Here is a 22,256-nt window from a genome sequence, read left to right as displayed (position 1 = left end):
TTCTCCAAAATTTACAAGATTTGTGGTCCATGGTCACATTAATATAAACAAATAAAGAGAAAACATGCTAATAGACTCACTGTAAAGAAAAAGTTAAAGAGGTTAAAAAGATAAAGTGAATATAACCAATTAATAATAGCAATAAATAGACAAATTTTTATGCACAATTACGAAAATATACAGGACACAGAACGAGCATGTTCATCATATGAACACTAGATGGCAGAAAGTGCTCAGAAAACAAACAAGATCAGACAATCAGCTCTAGGCAGATCATTCTTTTTTCCTCCTTAGATCCTCTAATAATATTACACACGATTTCTTTAAAATAAATAAATAAATGGTCACACTTTACAATAAGGTTTCTTTATGAACGTTAGTTAATGTATTTACTAACATGAACTAATTACAAACAATACATGTACAGCATTTATTAATCATAGTTCAACATTTACTAATGCATTATTAACATCCAAATTGATGCTTGTTGACATTAGTTAATGCACCGTGAGTTAATATGAACTAACAATGAACAACTATATATTCATATAACATATTAACATGAACTAATGCAAACTTATTCTAAGGTGTTACCAAATAAATAAACAAACAAATCTCTTGATGAGATCTTGGTAGATTTCCATTCAACAATGTAGACATGTTTATCGCACACCAATGCAAAATTAGTTATGAAAACTAATACCAGTTATATAAAACACTGCATATCCTACATGTTAAGTGTTTTTATTGTGTTTTTAACCATTCAGCTTTGTATCATTCCCACACCATACACACGCCAGAATACCCAAACCTTCTACTTTCTGTTTATATGACAGGATATGGATCTGTGAATGAGTTATGCACACAATTTCCCAGAATTTCTGTCTCAACAGGTCTAAATTATAAACGGGCTAACTGTCGTCATATAAGCCAAGACAAAAACAGCGAATGAAATTAAGGCTTTGTTTGATGACAATCTGCACTTTAATCATGATGTGTGTGTGTGTGAAAAAGGAAAAAAAGGTAGGTGTTTTCAAGCATTCTGACTCTAAGTGTAAAAGCTATAGCAAATGTATATGTTAGCAAGTTTTGCAGACATGTAGGTAGTGGCATATTTCCAATGCCAGCGTTATTTTAAATTGCACATTTTGAGATAAAGGTTCAGTTTAATCTATTCTAAATATTTGAGTATATATGCATATATCCATGACTGTGGAATCGGGGTATCTTCTGTCCATTACTTATCTGTCTTTTGCTCACAAAAAACAACAAAAAAACTGCGATTTTGGCTCGATTTTCATTTTTTGGTTTAAGGTAGGAAAACGGATAAATGACTTTAAATTCATTATCCACATGTAGGCGGTGCTGAAATGCCCCTTTTCCTCTGATTGGACATCCAAATCTGAGCTTGTGACGTCGTCCTCAAAATAAAAGTCGTCTGCGGATCAGCACCCAGGCTTTCAATTCTTATTATTTAATTATATATACAAACTAAGTTTATATAGTCTATAATTTAATCAGTTAGCAGGCTTACATTCATTTTGTATGCATAAATTAAATAAAAAACATAAATTATCAGTATTATTACAGATTTGTCAATAAATAAAGTCATAGTTCGCCACCAAACTTCTTGCTGCTGTGCACCTGATGCTGAGCAAAGATCAGAACCTGGTAAGCATGATTGTTTCAGAGCAAGGCCTATATAATAATAATAATAATAATAATAATAATAATAATAATAATAATAATAATAATAATAATAATAATAATAATAATAATAATAATAATATAATAATAATAATAATAATAATAATAATAATAATAATAATAACAATACAACAATGATAATATATAATAATAATAATAATAATAATAATAATAATAATAATAATAATAATATATATAATAATAATAATAATAATATAATAATAATAGTAATATAATAATAATAATAATAATAATAATAAAAATAATAATAATAATAATAATAAAGGGACTAAGCCAAAAAGAAAATGAATGAATGAATTATAATAATAATATGCCTAGGTCACCGCCAAACTTCTTGCTGCTGTGCACCTGATGCTGAGCAAAGATCAGAACCTGGTATGCATGATTGTTTCAGAGCAAGGCCTATATAAAAATGATAATAATAATAATAATAATAATAATAATAATAATAATAATAATAATAATAATAATAATAATAATAATAATAATAATAATAATAATAACAATAGTAATAATAATAATAATAATAGTAATAATAATAACAACAACAATAATAATATAATAATAATAATAATAATAATAATAATAATAATAATAATAATAATAATAATAATAATAATAATAATATTAATAATAACAATAACAATAATAATAAGGGGACTGAGCCAAAAAGAAAATGAATGAATGAATTATAATAATATGCCTAGGTCACCGCCAGACTTCTTGCTGCTGTGCACCTGATGCTGAGCAAAAATTTCTGAGCAGCACCTGGTTTGCATGATTGTTTCAGAGCTACTGTAGGCCTAAATAATAATAATAATAATAATAATAATAATAATAATAATAATAATAATAATAATAATAATAATAATAATAATAATAATAATAATAGTGATAATAATAATAATAATTATTATTATTATTGTTTACTTAGTGTTTTTTGATTGTTTAATTTTTTTAATAGTTGTTAGCAGGACCAGAATAAGAACAAATTGGGTCATGGGGCTCAATATATATAGGACTTTTATTTTAAGGGCGACGTCACAAGCTCAGATTTTGCTGGCCAATCAGAGGAAAAAGGGAAATTCTGCACCACCTACATGTGGATAATGAATTTTTAAGTCGTTTATGCGTTTTTCTACCTTAAACCAAAAAACGAAAATAGAGCCAAATTCTCGTTATTTTGGGAGCAAAAGAAAAACGAAAAAGGCAGTTTTCTTAGTTTTCCTTTTTTTGTTAAAAAATGGATATGGAATGGACGGAAGATACCCAGATTGTGTGGCTTTCCTCTGCTGACATCTAACGTTAGTGGACAGTCCTGTAATCGAATTTTGACATGTTTTGACGACATATATTTTACATGCATTGTGGAGATACAAGTCCATTGCAATTTTGTCATTTAGAATTTTGTTCTGATATTATAATACTTTTTATGTCATTATTTTGGTGGTCAAAAGGGCATCAATATGTGGATGTCAAGTTTTTGACATCAAATCGATTCATTTTTTGTGTGTTTTTTTACCTAAAGTTTCTCGCTGAACTACAGGAACTAACACTTAACCCTCAAACTTTCATTTAAAAATGTTAAAAACCCTTACAACAAATGCACTAACAAGCACTAAAACCAAATCATTCACACAAACAGAAGAATGAGAAAATGCTCCGAGGACTCACAGCTGGTTAAGCATCCTCTTCATCTCATCAGTGATGTTGAGAGAAGCAGGTACTTCCTCCTCATGATGAGCGCAATCACCATCAGCCTCCACTCTCTGCTCCTCTGAGTCACCCTTACACTCCTTTCTCCTGCATACAACCATCCCCTACAACACACACACACACACACACACTGATTTTTACACTGTAACTGTATATTCGGTCTCAACCATATCTCTAAACCAAACCCTCACAAAAAACATCAGACATTTTTAAATTTGATTTAAAATAAAACACTTAATTATGTAAAATTCAGATCTGTTTGCCTCATGAGGAGACTATACTTGAGGGGACATTTGTTCCTTATAATGCAAAAAATAACAGGACCACCCACACACACACAACTCTCTCTCTAAATTTTGTTATAGGAATAGCTAAACTATCAGTCTGTTGCAGCAGAAAGACATGGTACAAACAATAATTGATTGATTTTAAAGGTTTTGAAGGTGTTGCAGTAGTGCTGCTTTGTAATGTCTAGTTGAAAATGAAGTGTTTATTTGAACCTTTTTGTAATATTACAATATTTGATTGATAAATGTATATCAATATGTATATGTATATATATATATATATATATATATATATATATATATATATATATATATATATGTATGAATATGTATTATGATTCCTTCAAAATGTATTAAAGTTATATTTAAATTCAAATTCTCTCTCTCACGCACACACACCTACAATTGCATGATAAGCTGTTATATAAACTCTACAAACTGTAAATCAGATCAGGGCTCCTAATTAGTAAATGTAGAATTGGTAAGTGCATTATCTGAAGCTGTACATCATTAACAGCGTTTGCATACCCCTTTCTGCTCGACAGGAGCTCTGGACGGGCTGCTGTGCAGTATTTTACTCATGTCTTCTGAGTTTCTCTGCTGGGCCACGTCACACAGCTTGGCCGTGATGTCGATGCGTCTGCAGATGTCCATATCCACCTTCATGGCTTTCTCCTGGATTTTACTGTCCAAGTCAGACACTTCCTGTACAAGAATGTTTGAGAATGTGAATAAAAGCATTTGAGGCTAAATTGTCATGCACTGATTTAGTACGACATTTATTTATTTATTTAATGTGTAACTGACCTCAATTGCTATACAAAATAGGCCTCAAATGTAATATATGCAGAAATTAAATATTCTACTATTCTACCCAGTCTAAATTACTGCAAATAAAGAAAATATATTAGAACATTTAGAATTTATTACATTTTTTAAACATAATATGTATATATGTATACTGTATATATATATATATATATATATATATATATATATATATATATATATATATTTATATACACACATATACATATACATATACATATACATATACATCTTTTCGGCTTAGTCCCCTTTATTATTCTGGGGTTGCCACAGCGGAATGAACTGCCAACTTATCCAGCATATGTTTTTTACACAGCGTATGACATTCCAGCTGCAACCCATCACTGGGAAACACTCATACATTCTCATTCACACACATACACTACACATACTACCCAACTCACCTGAACCACATGTTTTTGACCCAGCCGAGGCTCGAACCAGTGACTTCTTGCTGTATATATATATATATATATATATATATATATATATATATTATATATATATATATTATATATATATATATATATATATATAATATATATATATATATATATATATATATATATATATATATATATATAGATAGATAGATAGATAGATAGATAGATAGATAGATAGATAGATAGATAGATAGATAGATAGATAGATAGACGCAGTGGCGCAGTAGGTAGTGCTGTCGCCTCACAGCAAGAAGTTCACATATAAATATATATATACATATACATACACATACATATATGTATATATATGTAGTAACAATTGGTATTGTTTTAGAAGATTATATTAGATTCATTTTAATTTTAGGTGCTTTTGGCATTTTTACTAGTTTTTTTTCTAGTTTATTTTTTTTTATTCAAATTTATAGTTCTATTTTGTTATAATATTAGAAATTTCATTAATTCCACATTTCACTAGCTGCCAGTGCATCATTTGGGATTTAAAAAATGACTTTTTGACTGTTTTTATGACTGAAAAAATGACTGTTTTTAATGATTTTTGATTATTTTAATCATTTTTATTTTTTTGTCTCTTTTATTGTTGTTAATGTAAAGCACTTTGAATAACCATTGTGTATGAAATGTGCTATATAAATAAACTTGCCTTTTTTATCATGATTAAAATTTAAACAGTTTGTAAGTAATTTCACATGGAAGTTGGTTAACTGTCCAAAAGTAAATAAATAAAATAATAAATAAAATGATGTCATAAAAACAAGTAATTTCCATATTTTATCTTGGAATTTTTATTTTTTTTCTCAGAAATGCAAAATACACAAAAAATTTAATTTCACAATTTCTTTGTAGCAAATGTTTTTCAATCTTGACTTTTCTCGGTTTACAACTTTAACTGTAACTTTATTTCTCACAATTGTGTCTCCATAGACTGTCTTGCAATTGAAGGATATAATCTTGCAATTCTGATATAAAAATTCTGAACTATAAATTCCAAGACAAAAATGATGGAATTGAGTTCAAGTTTTATTTTTTGTTCAGCTGCAGAAATATCCTTCGATAATAACAACAAAGCAGCATATTACATTATACTATATTATATTATAAGCCTGAAATAACTAAAAAGGCAGATAAACTCCTCAAAGCTCATCCGGCAGCAACAGATGGCCCGGCTTCTCCTGGTGTTCATAGACAGTGAGGAACACATCCAGAAAAACAGCACTCAACTCTGCTTGATTACTGGGACAGAGCAACATCAACTCAACATGAAAGAACAATATACATCTGTTCCAGGCCCAGAACTGCCTGACTGCTTCACAGTCTGTTTGTCCACACTGATCTATAGCTATCTATTCAGTTTAATGCCAAAGAAATTTACCTACAGGTTCATCTTAATTTCCCTGACAGTTAATCTTGTAATCTCTCACAGCTGCAGTCAAACGATACTGTTGTTTCCGCTGTTTACAATGAGGCAGTGTTGTAAATGGAGATTTGCATGTTTGCATGTCATTGAACAGCAGATATAGAAGTACACTCACATCATTAGGCATGAGGCTCTTGAAGACCACCAGCTCTGTTTTAAGACGCTCCACCTTCTCATTCAGTTCTCCTTGCGCCGCTTCAGATGACTGAACAGTCTGTAATGAGAGTGTTTTGAAAATTTAGCAGTGCACTGTAAAAAAAAAACTAAATAAAGGGTGAAAATGAAGGTGATAGTTTGCGTGGCTATTTTTAGCTAAACTCATTTACCTAATTATTTTAATGAAAGGTTTTGTGTAGTTTCCATGCTAGAAAACTACAGTAATCAAGCAAATCTTAATTACATCGTCTCTGAATATTTTTTAACAGTGTGAGCTATGAATAAAAGAGACAACTTGACAGTTTTCAGTTTCTCTGGATTTATTTTAATGTATAAGTTTGAGTAAAATGTTTTAATTACTTTTATTCTATATGTCTGGCAAGACTTCTTTCAATTTTCAAATTACAATTGTGTCATTTATAGCACTTTCTTCCAGAAACATGACAATTGGCTAGAATATGAATATTTTGAATAAATTTTTTAACCAAATATTGATTTTTTAACTTTTGTTAAGTTAAAGGTGCAGTATGTAAGTTTGACACCCAGTGGTTGAACTAGGTATTGCATTCCCGGATCAAAACAAATGCAAGCGCAGGTTGCCAGATTGACGACACCAACAGCAAGACTATAAAGCCTAAAGGTTGATTTTAAACAGCCTTTATTTATCACAGGTAAACAACAGGATAAACTGATCACCTCAGGTACACCTCATGTGCTTTATTCAGTGCTAAATGCTAATATTGTGAGTTTGAATGCCATTTTACATGACATTTATTGCCATATACTGAAAGGAGCGGCAGATAGTTATCTCAGATCTTGAAAATAATTAAACCATTTGAAATTGAACTTAGAACTGTGAATTACTATCAGTGATTCAGCATGTACATTTAATAATGTTAAAGAGGTTTATTATGTATTAAATAGATTATAAACCTTACCATTTCATGAGTGAGTGCATATTCTGTGCTTCTGAATGGCTGCATTTATTTCTGTCGTGTTTCGTCTGGTGCAAACAGCCAAATTGCTTATCAGTGCAAATTTCTTTCTGTCTTTCTGCCTGACATTGGCTGGCATTGGGCAGGTTAAGAAAACCATAAACAAGACAGGGTTCCGGCACGGAAAACACATATCTAAAGCAGAATATTTGACATCAGCATTGTTTTTCAGATGAACAAAAATGTTCACTTGGCATGTTTCTTAAATATCTGCAAACATATTATGGTATTTTTATGCTTTAGAAGAGTCAAAAACGTACATAAAGCACCTTTAAAGGGTATCCATTATGTAAAATAATGTCTCTGTAATGTGTATGTGAAGTTTCAGCTCAAAATACACAAATTTAACTTTATAACTGCCCTTTTAGGCTTTGATCCAAATTGTGCCATTTTGGTGACTGTCGCTTTAAAAGAAGGCGGGGCTACAAATGCTTATGCGACAGCATAGTGGTAGATTCAAAACAGGACTAACGTCATCTCTGTCAAAACCTGAAAATGTCAAAAGTAGTGGCTCAGAAAAAAAGGTAGTTTATGGAGACTACGGTGCTCATTTCAGCATCCTAAAATTCCACATTTATAATGTCTCATAGTCGCTGTTATTATCTTCAGCAGGTACGGTGTGGAAACTAATGGCGGATGGCTGCTTCTTACTCAGGGCTATTTATGCTAATGAGGTCAAGATCGTCACTAATGGGCAAGGCTTTTCCACTCTAATGACACGTAAAAGGGGGAATGTCAATCAGTATGTTTATTTTTAACAAGTGTGATTATAAAAAATATTATTAAATAATTTTTGACATGGGCGTCACGGTGGCACAAGTGGGTAGCACGATTGCCTCACAGCAAGAAGGTCGCTGGTTCGAGCCCCGACTGGGTCAGTTGGCATTTCTGTGTGGAGTTTGCATGTTCTCCCCGTGTTCACGTGGGTTTCCCTTCGGGTGCTCTGGTTTCCCCCACAGTCCAAAGACATGTGGTATAGGTAAATTGGGTAAGCTAAATTGTCCGTAATGTATGTGTGTGAATGAGAGTGTATGGGTGTTTCCCAGTGATGAGTTTCAGCTGGAAGGGCATCCGCTGTTAAACCATATGCTGGATAAGTTGGTGGTTCATTCCGCTGTGGCGACCCTAGATTAATAAAGGGACTAAGCCGAAAAGAAAATGAATGAATTTTTGCCATTCGAACTGTTTGTATTCTCACACCATTGTCACACAACTGTGCTTAAACTCCTTATAAAAGGAATTTTTGCATAATAGGTCCGCTTAAAAAAGATACTATTAGATACTATTTTCTGTGTTATCCTAACAAGTCATGACACAAAAAAACATATAGAGCTGAAACATGGGACTGTTTTCTTAATTACACTAGAATTAACTACTGTAAAGCTAGACATGCTTCAGTGCAGATGTATAGATGTCAAACTTCAAAACAGTCACTATATAAACAATTTAGGATCTCACCTCCTGTAAAGTCTCCACCAAAGACTCCATCTGCTGACGTTTGGAAACCTCCTCCTCCCATCTGAAACACAACAGGCCAGTGTCTTAATGTGATAGTCATGATCTGAAGTCAGTTTAATTATACTGTAATTCCCACGACTGACTCAAAGGAGAACAAAAGTTATTAAAACCAATTAAATTCACAACTCGTTTAATACTGCTTATTAACACAACGTCAGTGAAATCCTGAACAGACATATAAAAGGCACAGCATGTTCAGATTGTTACTCAAAGTAGACTTGAGAAAAACAAACATCCACACACTGCTGATGACCATTGAGAATCTTCCTGAGATCCTTGAAAGACACTAACAAGCTCCCTTAAAATCACTATGGAGACTGTAAAGCATAGTAGAACATGCAAATAAAAGCCCAGGTTCTGCTGGAGAAAATCTTTGAGGCTTTCATTTGTGCTAGTTTCTTCACTCTTGCCTTTTAGTGACTTCCCTTGGTTTCGTCTTCAGTGTTATGGTTAAATATATTTACAAGATTTGTAAAGTGAGCGTCAAAAGTGATATCATACAAAGATGTTACACAGTAAATTTATTACATCTTTATATTGGTTTGCTCTCGCATAACACGTAAACCAACATACAACATGACAGAGAGAATATGAGAATTCACAAAAAAATTACTCGCATGAGTTCATTACTTTCAATGAATCAGAAGTCTGACTCTAGAAAAAACAAGGCAGTTCTTAAAGGGACAGACCACCCAGAAATGAAAATCTCACCAATCCTGTATGACTTTCTCACTTCTGTGGAACTGCCTTGACTTTCATTGTGTGGACTTCATTACTTTGTTTACGAAAGAGGTTTGACGTTTGTTTTAAAAGAGGTATGAGTACAATGATGCATGATGAGTAAACGTTTTCCTTTGCTTTTTCAAAAGTTTTATACACATGATAATTGTGCTTTGTTCGAATAGTTTCTCAAAAAAATTACTAAATGTGTCTAAAAAGTGCCTAAAAAAGAAAAACTGTGCAGACTGGACATTAATGTCACTGGACATAACACAAAATTAATGTGTATAATGTCATTTTTATAGAAATCACATTATTTTTATGACTAAATTTTATTGATTAAATTACTTTTAAAAAAGGCAGTAGGTGGGAGCAAGGTTCTGTCTTTGTCACTGAATCATCCATTCAATCGCTTTGTTCTCCACAGTTGATTTATTCACGAATTAAGTGAAGCTAATGTCTACATGAATGGATCATTGAGTCATTGACTCACCCAAATCGGTCAAAACGCTTTTTCATTCACCCACAAAACACAGCTTGCACTGAGATGCACAGCATCTCTGAGCCTTCAGCTTGTGAACTGAGCTGTTCTCAGATAAAGCAATGAAACAATGGATGATGAACTGAATACTTCAGTTTCAAGTCATTCAATTTCAATATTTCAATTTCAACAGTCACTTGTGATTTGATATGAAGATTATTGAGCTTATTGTGATTTCAATTTTAGTTATGGCGACAGATACTATGCTGAAGACATGGTGAAAATAATAAAGGTAAATGCCCTTTATGTTGTAACAGGAATTAAAAGATATTTTGGATTATTATGAAACTGTGGGGGAACAGAATGGTGGGCTGCTACAGTCTAGTTAATGAATTGTAAACACCAGTTTAGTTTGTACAAAACCCTGAAGATCACTTGCAAAAATAAATAAATACACAATAATCATTTTCATGATGTAATAGAGGGCATGCATTTCACTTGTTCCCTCATTTACTAAATCAACATAGGCTCATTCTGAAAACGCAGCCCTACATACATTTCTGGAGATCACGAATTATGTAGCCAGAGCTTTGTATGGCTGTATTTCATCTTTAAAACGTATGCTATAGGCAGTATGATGCCGTTCCTTTTCTTGTTTACCAGTATGGACGGCTATCCCGATGTTACCAGTTTTTCCGGTAGGTCGACACGTACGTTGGTGGATTTGAGACGCAAAGTGGAGAAAATGGGGTTCGAGTCCAGTGAAGAAAGGTTACAGAAAGCAGGTAAGACAAAAACAAAATCTAAAAAAATATTTAAAAAAGTAATTAACAGGGTGAGAATGTGGTAAAATCTGAAAACGTGGTAAAAATCAGGTGAGGGCCTCTCTTTTTCTGGATTGCTTTTTAAAACACTGCAGTTGGGTTTAGGGAAGGGGGTGGGCGGGTGAATCGGTACTTTTTAAAACTCTCTTGGTTGGGTATGGGGAAGGGGGAGGGTGGATCAGTCGATTGGTCAGTCAGTCAGTCATTCAGTCAGTAGATAGTCAGTCGACATCGGCCTCTGGTGGATTTATGTGAGAACAGCAGATGAGAATAGCACTCACGAGAGAACTGTTTTCGGATTCACGAAAACAAAAACTGCACAAAAACATAGCTCCTGGGATGTATTTTGCTCTCTCCAGAAATGTATACAGTGGTACGTAATCAGAATGAGCCTGGGTTGTACTAAATTGTGGTCTTGTTCTAGGTATAATATGTGCATGAAATATTCATTACCTCCTAACAGATGCTGGTGCTATAGTCCTCTATACTATCATATCCACAATCTTTAAGAAAAGGCTGCTTCATTAACAGTCCTACCTTGATATGATGATTGGTAAGTTATATATCTATTATCACTACATTACAAAAGAGAAATCTTAATGCTAAACTATAATTTAACATGAGTACGCAGACAGGAAGTACACAAGTATTTTATGCACACAATTTACCTAAAATGAGGCCGTGATTTGGTCAATCATGAACGCTCTCTAGTAAATTGAGGGAGCTACAGTAATTAATACAAATTATTATTTTATTATCAGTTTGCGATGTTGTACATTAACATTAAAATTTAGATTTATAGCTAATTATATTTTCCACAACAAACTATACATACATACATACATACATATTATGAAAACCTGGGGTCCGTTCTTTGTACCTCGCTTAAATGATCTAAGATGATTTTGCAGATCCTGGGTTGTTTAATCTTGATAACTGATCTCTGGCTAATTTGGTTCTTTAAACAAGTTCACGAATTCGATTATCCAAGTGAGCAAAATTACATAAAATTCATAGTAAACGGTTTAATATGATGCCCAATAACTTTCCACCTTTGTTGTGGGATGCATGCTTTACACTTTCATGTGTCAAGAGTATTTAGCAATGTATTTAGTTTTACATTTAGAGCGGATTTTCTTTATAGGCCTATTCGAGTTTCTTAACTTACATAAGTAATAACTGTATAAATAAATTTTGCATCAAAAAAGCAATTTGAAATTAATAAAGGTGTCTGCAACTTTTGCAAAGCATCAAATCACCGTCATATTAGTTGTCAAAAATTATTATTCCTTAAAATAAAACAGTCGAATATTGTGCATGTCTACTATCATACACAAATTGTACTAAAGCTGGATCGGTACCTTAAAATAGTACGCGTTTGTATGTGAGAAGTCCATATTAATAAATGTTTTTTGATCCCCTTGAGGAGAATGACCCTGTGACTGTTTTTGTACTTTTATTTAGCAGTGCATATTGCATTTATGTTTTATTTATAGATTTTTTTCTATTTACTTTAAACTTAAACTGTAACTATATTTATTATTATTATTATTATTATTATTATTTTATTATTTTCTCAACTGTAACTACTACTGTATGAAAATTTCAGCATTCGGTACATACTTTCAGTATTACCTTTGCTTGAAAAGACCCGATCTAATCCTGTTTATATGAAATAAGCCTGCTCCTGAGCAGGTTTAAGCTACCAGAACTGTTGCTATGACAACAACTCTTGGATGAGTTTGATATGAGGATGAAACAATCCTAGATCGTGCCAAATCGTCAATAACCAAATCCAGCTAATTAAGTAATCCACATACAAAGAACGGACCCCTGTTCACAATTTTTCATGAACAGGCAAGGAAGTCGGGGAAGGTCTTGATTTTAGTTTCCTTATGCTATTCACACATTGGCAATAATACAGTAAAAAACGAGTTTAACACATTTGTGTTTTTTCTTTTCCTTTACTCTTAGCCTCAAGGTAATGAGATTGAATAAGATCTAATAATTTGTGCATCGATGCGTTAAATTACCACCTGTAGTACCTACTGTAGAAGGTGTTAACATGTTTTGGGATTCCCCTTGTCTGATTGTGTTGTGAGTTAAGCAGTGAGGTTTCTCATGGGTTGGATTAAGGCATGACAGCTTCTCTTGTTATACAAACTCCTTATCCTTTTACTTCTCACATGCTCAAGGGGATTATAAACTCCATTTGTCTCTGAACTTACATCGCCTGATGGTCTGACTGGGTCCAGACAAGACACCTGCCAAGAGGGGGCAAGTGCTGACTCAACAGCACAAGTTCCAGAGGGGATCATCTGTTCAGTACAAAGAGCCCTGCTGGTTATGTTAAGCTGACCTGTTGGCCAGGCATGAAAAGCATGTGGAGTGAACACAGAAAGAGCAGAAGTTCTCAGGGTGCAGAAGTGAAGGTGCAATGGCAAATAATGTGCATAAACAAATATTACAGCATATTATAAGTGCAGTCTGACCTTAAAATATCCTGATAATGCAGGGCTCCAGACTAACATTTCAGAGAACTGGCACCGGTGCCACTAGAACTCATTAGAAATGCACATTTGACAGAAGCTTGAGCTAAGAGAAGCAGAATCGTGATTTGGGTAGATGTAAATCAATCGACAATCTAGATGGTACAAGAAAACTGTACAATCTGTAAAAACAATGAACAGGCCCATCTTATAAATTTAAAGGTCACAATAACCGCAAGTGACAAAGTAACAAACCCACAACTTTATAAACGAGTAGTCTAACTTTAATTGGGGTTTCTATAAAACTTGAATGCTCACACTGATTTTCACAACATTATTTAGTGGTAAACAAGTGATCCATGGAAAAGCATTTGCTATAGTTTGCACATTGCAGTCTTATCATTGGTTTGTTTAGTAATATATCTTGCGCAACAGAATTTGCTTATGAGTTCTGCGAGTCACTACTTGCAACATAACAATGTCTAGTGCCAGACAGAATCTACCGACATTTTTTGTGCAGAATTTTGTTAAAAACTATTTTGTTAAGAGTTACGAGGAATGATTTTGGGAGTATCGTAACTAAAAGCTTAATATATGAAATAAAATAATAATACATATTTAACTTTTATTTAATGTTAGCGATGCAAATGCAACTAGATCCACTTATTTGGTAAACAAAGCAAGTCTCTCATATAATATATCTACTGAAAGATATGACTTTACAAACTGTATTGTAACTAAATTATATGAACATTTTCCCATTAGTCAATAATATTACTGAAATTAATATAAAAACTCAATAAAAGTAAATTTACACACATTTATACAAGTAAAAAAATTGACTCGATGGGTTAAAAATCTGCTGTAATCTGCGTGTGCAAATTCTAACAATCTCCAACAAAAATTTAGCCACACTGACAGAAAAAAAGGCCGGAAAATGTGACCGTTTAGTCACAGCCCAGAGCCCTCTATTACATTACATTAAATGCACACCTGTATATTTGCTGACTACATTAAGCATTGCAGCTGTAGACAATTAAACTTTGCTACCACATATATTTATTACATTTTAAAATACAACATTTTAAATTTTAATAATATTATATTATACCATACCATTACTTTTACTGTATGCTAATAAATGCAGATACAGTATAAAAATACGTTTTTGCTAAAACATTTATCAATTAAATAAACACCATAGCAACCACCCCTAGTCAGACCAACCTCAAAGTTTGCTCCCGACTCTACATATCTAGTTATATAACAAGCTTTTGAGAGTAAAACAATTTATGAATGCTGCAGATTATTATTGCAGATTTTAATTCATGGGTGATGTTGATGTTCAATTATACCAACATGCAAATGTTGGCCATACATTGCTGCAGTAATCTTACCAACTGGTGATTGGCTCTTTTACTTACAGCTTGTTTCTTTTTTACTTGTCTCTTTTACTCTTTCCATTTGTATAACGAAGTCTTTATTACTAATTAAGACCCATACGAGGCAGATAAGTACACAACATAGGCTCATTCTGAAAATGTAGCCCTATATACATTTCTGGAGATCACGAATTATGTAGCCAGAGCTATGTATGGCTGCATTTCATCTCTAAAACGAACGATAGGGGGCGATTTTCTCGCTTATCAGCTGACCGATTACCTCCGTATGGACGGCTTTTCTGCTGTAACCAGTTTGTCCAGTATCTCGACATATACGTCGATGGACTTGAGACGCAGAGCAGAGTTGACAGAGACAATGGGGTTCGAGTCTGGTGGAGAACGGTTCCAGAAAGCAGGTAAGACAAAAACAAAAAAGTAAATAAGTAAATAACAGGGTGAGAATATGGTAAAATCTAAAAACCTAGTAAAAAATAAGGGGATTACGTTTTTAAACACTGTGGTTGGGTTTAGTGAAGTGTGTGGGTGGGTCAATCGATGCTTTTTAAAACACTTTTGTTTGGGTTTAGGGAAGGGGGAGGGTGGCGTAATCGGTCAGTTGGTCAATCAAGTCAGTCAGTCGACAGCAGCCTCTGGTGGATTTACATGAGAACAGTAGGTATGAATGGCACTCGCCACAAAAATTTGAGATCTGAAAAAGCATACACAGCGGCCTCTGGTGGATTTGTGAAAACAAAAACTGCAACAAAACATAGCTCCTGCGACGTATTTTGCTCTGTCCAGATATGGTTATAGGGGTACGTAATCAGAACGAGCCTGGGTTGTAAATACATGTGTGTAGAGAGATGCATGTATTTACAATCGGACAAAGTAGAGACAGTGTGGATCTCTGTGAATGTCACTGGGATCCAGTGGAGCTGACTAGACAACAGCCCAAGGTCATGAGAATCAGACTCCTCTCATTTCCACTGCTGCAGCACAGACCGCTTACCGCGGCTTTCATCTCATCTCATTCAAAGACTCTCGGCACAATACGAACGGAAACTTGCTCCAGTATAAGGCAGACTGAACAATAGCTTGAGGAAACGTAGATGAATTCTGCACACCGAAAGCTTTTGAATGCTCACCTGGCCAAAAATAAACAACTTTGAAACTACTATATAGAAAAAGAAAGATAAGGTACACCGCAAAATAAAAAAGCTGATTTCTTTGTTCTTCATATGCCATCACTGTACACACTGCCTTGACAAAGCCTATTGTCTGAGATCAAATTAAAGACACATTGTTAAGTTTATGGGAGAGTTCAAGTAACTACCAGAGTTTCAAAGAGCTGTTATGGGTAAAGAAAATGAAGGACATTGAGGAAATACTATTAAAAGTCAAAAGTTCTGTGTGAGTTATCTTAAACCACTTCAAAACTGGATAGATGAATAGGGCAGAGAGATAACGTGAGGGGTTCATCACTGCACCTGTAAAGAGCTTCAAAGCATTGTATTTCTATAGAGACACACCCACTGTCTCATTTATCCAGCACTGCTGAAATGCCTGAGGAGACATCATCTCATCTACAGTGTTTACTCTCCAAACAGGAGCTCAGGCGGAGATCTTCATAAAAGATCAGATGGGATTGGATTTTTATATATTTTTTATTATTCAAATTAGTACTTTTATTTGGGAGGGATGAATTCATTTGATAAAAAGTCACGGAAAAGTAATTCTACAAAACATTTCTATGTTAAATAAAACATTTTGACTCTGAAGAAAAAAGAAAAGAAAATATTTTATCATGGTTTCCACAGAAATATTAAGCAGCTGCTTTTTCCAAAATTGTCAAGTAATAAATAATTTAATGAGCTGTTGTATTATTAGGAATAATGCATTATATTGAAAAATTCAACTGACTTTAATCAATTATTCCACTTTGGAGTTATGGTTATCACTCCCCAAATTATTTTATTAGAATTTTCAAGACATTTATCTTTTTCCATTTATTTTATAGAAGACATTTAAATATGTTTCCCCCCATTAAAAGCTCTTACTGTATGTGTAGGACTGGTTTCTGTTGCATCTCATTCCAAGCCTCCATTGTTAATTCCAAAATACCATTGTAGAGCTAGTAATAGATGCTTGTGCCAATGATAATTAACATCAAATATATTCATTCATTCAATCATTTTCCTTCAGCTTAGACCCTTATATATATATATATCAGGGGTCACAACAGCAGAATGAACCGCCAACTATTCCAGCATATGCTTTACGCAGCGGATGCCCTTCCAGCCACAACTAAGTACTGGGAAAATCTCAGATACACTCATTCACACACTACGGCCAATTTTAGTTTTCCCCAATTCACCTATAGCGCATGTCTTTGAACTGTGGGGAAAACAGGAGCACCCGGAGGAAACCCACACGAACACGGGGAGAACATACAAACTCCATATAGATATGCCAACTGGCCCAGCCGGGACTCGACCAGCAACCTTATTGCTGTGAGACGACAGTGCTAACCACTGAGCCACAGTGACACCCCTTTAAAATATTTCAAATAATTCATTTAACTGATCGGAGATTGCAAGACAATATTTGGCAGAAGCTTCTCTACTAACAGCAAACTGTAAATATACCTGCATCAACCAATCAGAATTAAGTATTCAACAGCCCTGCAGTATTAAGAAGTATTTCTAAAACACCAAATGAGCAAGAATGGAGTAATGAAGCACAAGAAACTTCTTTAAAAAAAACTTCCTAAAGCCAACATTTCTAAACCGTAAATGCATGTAAGAGCTAAACAATGTAGGCTGAAATGATGCCATTTTCAGGAGATAAATCCTCTAGAGAAAGATAACCTCATGACCTATGACCCACTCTTGACCCCTTAACATATTTTGCTGACAACGATGGTGGCAAAAGGCAGAGTAATTTACAGAAGCTGTGATGTTGTTCTGGTGTGTAAGATATGTAAATTACCTCTTCTTAAAATCTAAACTCACTAAAGTGGGACAGATGAGCCACACAACAACCATTCCACACGCTTTCTGCCATTTCTACATTGCTTTTCGTATTAACAGGAACCTGACATGACGAAAAATTGTTGTCAGATGTTTAATGATGTTTTTTCTTACCGTATTTTTACGTTTTATTATTATTCTTTTAAGATTTCCTTATTTGAATGGCTTTGCAGTGAGAATAGCTTTGGCAGGTTCCACAATTTGGAGTCACCTTTTCACTTTCATTAGTTTGTTTTAGAGTCCTGCACTTCCACAAATTCATTTTTAAAAGTAGACTTATAGTCTAGGTGTTATAATTAAAATGAGGTAATGAAAATGATTGAATAAAATAATGAGAAACCACTGTTCGATTGCAGAAGAAAATGATTTCTGTTTTGGTAGTCATGCTTATATGATGCTACACTTCATCATAAAGGTGCAGTAAACTTTCTTTCCAGCATAGTTTTAGTGATTTAACAAGCTCCCAAACATTTAACAAATGTGTAGAAAGTGGCCCACTGCAGACTGCTGATTCCTGTAATCATGAGTTCAGTGGTATGTTAGGCATGCAAATGGTCACCCTTGCTTTCTATTTTTACATTTTTTGACCACAGATGTCGAGGAATGTGGCATACTCGGTTCATACACACACAAAAAAGGTCATTTAATGCTATTTCTGATTGCTTTCTAAAGATACAGCATGGCATGGTCATTTAAGGGCTCTATTTTGACGATCTAGGTGCAAAGTCTAAAGCGCAGGGCAGGCATTAAGGGCATGTCAGAATCCACTTTTGCTATTTGATCTAACAGTGTTGAGCTTATTCTCTTAATGAGTTATAGGTGTGTTTTGTGAATAAACCAATCAGAGTCTCATCTCCCATTCCCTTCAAGAGTCAGTTGCATGGCAGACTTTGTAAGTGGAAAAACTGAGCGCTTCACTAGCAAGAAAACAGTTAAACAGACCATCTGCAGCGTGAGAATGAGAGAATGAGGCTCCTCATTCTTTACTTTCACTCTCTTTCATGGATAAGGAAACTTGTTGTACGCACAGACGTTTATTAGCCTACATAATTAATTTTGTTTGTTAAGCACAAAGATTTGTTTTAAAGCTATTTCTAAATTCAGTTCTAATTTCCAGCAAACGAATAAATGAACAATAATAACGAAGTGTGGTCAAAAAAATTAGTTATATCCAAAGACACGCCCTATGCCCCATATAACAGGTGGACAGATCTAAGCTTGTTTTTAATAAAACAAATATAAATATGCACATAATAAATACTACTACTACTAATAATAACATTATACAAAATAATTGTCATGAATAAACTGAAAAAGAGATGAAGAAGGCATGAAAGCAGTGGTTTTTATATTTATGTAGAAAATAATAATTTTTGTAATATTTTATTCCTTAAATTTTTTTCATTTGTAAAGATATTTGCATATTGCTCTACATCGTGTGTGTATTAAGCAATGTGTATGGGAGGCGCACAATTAACGCGCTCTGCGCTGGACTTTAGACCTGCTCTCAGCAGTCTATTTTAGTTCCTCAAAATAACAACGCACCAGCAATGCACCTCAACACACCTCCTTTTTTAGACCAGAACGCCTATGGGCACACATATGAGCACAAATACATTTGCTATTTAATCTGCGTGGTGCAAAACGTCAAAATGACAGTTGCGTCGAACTGAAACTAGCAAACAACAATTGCGTCGCACCTTAACGTCGCGCCTTGGTCCGTCTTTAATAAACTACGACAGTTTGCGTTCATTGAGCGGTAAAAATGATTAATAAATCCATGTGAAACAGTCCCTTTAAAAGTCACGTCTCGCTTTCAGTTTCGGGCTTAGGCGCGTTTTGCACTCACAAGCGTACCGCGCCAAAGCCCAAGTGAACCGCGCCTGAGCCCGATTCAGCGCACTCAGACTTCTCAAACGATCCGGGAAACGGGCCTGGGCACGGTTCGGATAGCATAGTGCGAGTAGGCCCTTACTCTGAGACAATGATCTCTGAACTCTGCTTTGATTCATGATAAGACGCAGTGTTGTAGTGACTGTTAAAAGTAGTTTATCAGTCAGTTTAACACCATGGATTGCAGTGGAATGGCTACTGCTCAATAAATCCATAAAACGACTTACAAAATCAAACTGAGGTTGGGGGATGGTAGAAGTGGAAAAAAAACAGTAATAGGACTATTGCACAACATCATAAAGAGAAGAGACATAAAACACTTCTGGCCTCTCTAATTTTCATGTACCCATATAAGCAAGTTATATTGTGCTGAGTTATAAAATGTAAGCTCTGCTGCTTTACAAATAAGCCTGCATTTGATTTTGAAATAAAATGAAGGCCTCTTGCCAGGTCTGTGTTAGGTTCTTGTACTTAGAAGAGTCCACTTACAAGATATATAGTGGATTAAATCATCCTTGTACATGCAGGACTGCTGCAGGATACTGATTCATGAAGTCTGGACATGATAAATGCACAAATGCAGTAGATATGCAATACTGGTGGCTTAATAAATCAAAAGCTGTTACGTTGTACACTACAACTCAATTTAGTCAGTTTCCTGTGCCAAAATCAGCTCTTGGTCACATTCCTCAGTTATAATTAATTCCTCTGACAATGATAATTATTTTTTTTAGAATGAATATTTCTAACAATTAATATACTGTCATATATTTTACTTTAATTAGGCCACATACATACTGCTGCTATATTTGGTTCTGGATTGCACATATAATATTGCACATATAATATGCACAGAGTAACTTTCTAGATCTTGATAAGCCAGCTTGGGCATTTCTGGTAAACTCTCAGCTGTCAAGATGTGCTGACATTCTGCTTTTAGGATCTTCCCCCAGCCAATATCAGTGACGTACACCACCTGATCTTGACAAACTCTAAAGGGGGTTGCACAGCAGACATACAGTGCTGTGAGGCATCTTGTATGTGGCCTAATTAAACATGCCATACTACGCCTTTAAAATGTGAATGCCTTGTTTTATATTTAAGTACGACTCTGGCACACGGTCCTAGCCATGATTTGATGCAATTAAGTATTTAAGTGGCACATTTTAGGGATGCACATATACTAAATATATTATAGCATAAGAAAATGAACCATAACATTAAAGGAATACAAAGGCTACTTCATATACACAGTGTCGAGCATAACATAATTCAGTTTCCTCCAGAAAGCTAACTAACAATGTGGACTTTTTCACAACACTGTTATGACGCATTTACCAGTCATCGGCTCAAAGTTTTGAATAATTTGGATTTTTTAAAAAGTATATGTACATTTACAGTTGAAGTCCGCCTGAATTATTAGCCCCCCTATTATTTTTTTTCCACCAATTTCTGTTTAATAGAGAAGATTTTTACAACACATTTCTAAACATATAGTTTTAATAACTCATTTCTAATAACTGATTTATTTTATCTTTGTCATGATGACAGTAAATAATATTTGACTAGATGTTTTTCAAGACACTTCTATACAGCTTTTCAAGAGTTCACACTTAGCTGATGATTTATCAAAAGCTTGTTTGGCATGCTGTCCCAGGAGAGAGCCCTGAGCTCAAGGGATCCTCGAGCCCGGGGCTTCCTCCCGTTTGCAGAGCGAGAGGGGAGCCTGAGCTCGGTGGATCTCAGAACTCCCCGTCTGCAGTAGCTAAGGGAACACGTGAGGAAAAAAGGGGGCTAGACAAATGCTTGATTGTTATGCATGATGTATATATTTGGATGGTGGGAGGAAACCAGAGAACCCGGGGAAAACCCACGCGGACACGGGGAGAACATACAAACTCCTCACAGAAACACCTACCAACCTGGCAGGACCAGGGCTGGCAGTGTTCTTGCTGTGGGGCTAACAGTGCTAACCACTGGGCCTCCGTGCTGCCCGATATAAGGTGAAAGTGGAGAATGGGGAGGAAGGGGGGTTTCTTCCAAACGAAGATAAAGTGGACTGAAAACTGTGGTTATTTATAGTAGCTTATGGCTCATATGATTGGATGATACTGATTAGCTTAATACGAGACCGGCTGTGATAAATCATAAGCACGTGATCCTCTCGAAATTAGTTTATTAATAAACCTCACAAAGCGACATTTAAAGGCTTAACTAGGTTAATTAGGTTAACTCGGCAGGATAAGATAATTAGGCATGTCAATTTATAACGATGGTTTGTTCTGTAGACTATCAAAAAATGCTTAAAGGGGCTAATAATTTTGACCTTAAA

At 34.4% G+C, this 22,256-nt stretch overlaps 1 protein-coding gene across 1 annotated transcript in view; it reads right to left on the bottom strand.

The window, feature by feature from the left end:
* Positions 1-22,256, bottom strand: part of iffo2a (intermediate filament family orphan 2a) — a 42,285-nt gene that overhangs the window by 8,600 nt on the left and 11,429 nt on the right. Inside the window, exons 2-5 of the mRNA XM_056449231.1 lie at positions 9,047-9,107; positions 6,553-6,651; positions 4,260-4,436; positions 3,403-3,548 (exon numbers count right to left, since the gene is read on the bottom strand). Coding sequence (XP_056305206.1) covers positions 3,403-3,548; positions 4,260-4,436; positions 6,553-6,651; positions 9,047-9,107 — 483 coding nt within the window. The remainder of the gene's footprint in view (positions 1-3,402; positions 3,549-4,259; positions 4,437-6,552; positions 6,652-9,046; positions 9,108-22,256) is intronic.

The sequence above is a fragment of the Danio aesculapii genome, chromosome 23, assembly GCF_903798145.1.
Source record: "Danio aesculapii chromosome 23, fDanAes4.1, whole genome shotgun sequence".
NCBI classification, from domain to species: Eukaryota; Metazoa; Chordata; class Actinopteri; order Cypriniformes; family Danionidae; genus Danio; species Danio aesculapii.
The sequence above is the reverse complement of the archived record's forward strand: the minus strand, read 5'-3'. Positions and strand labels throughout refer to the sequence as shown.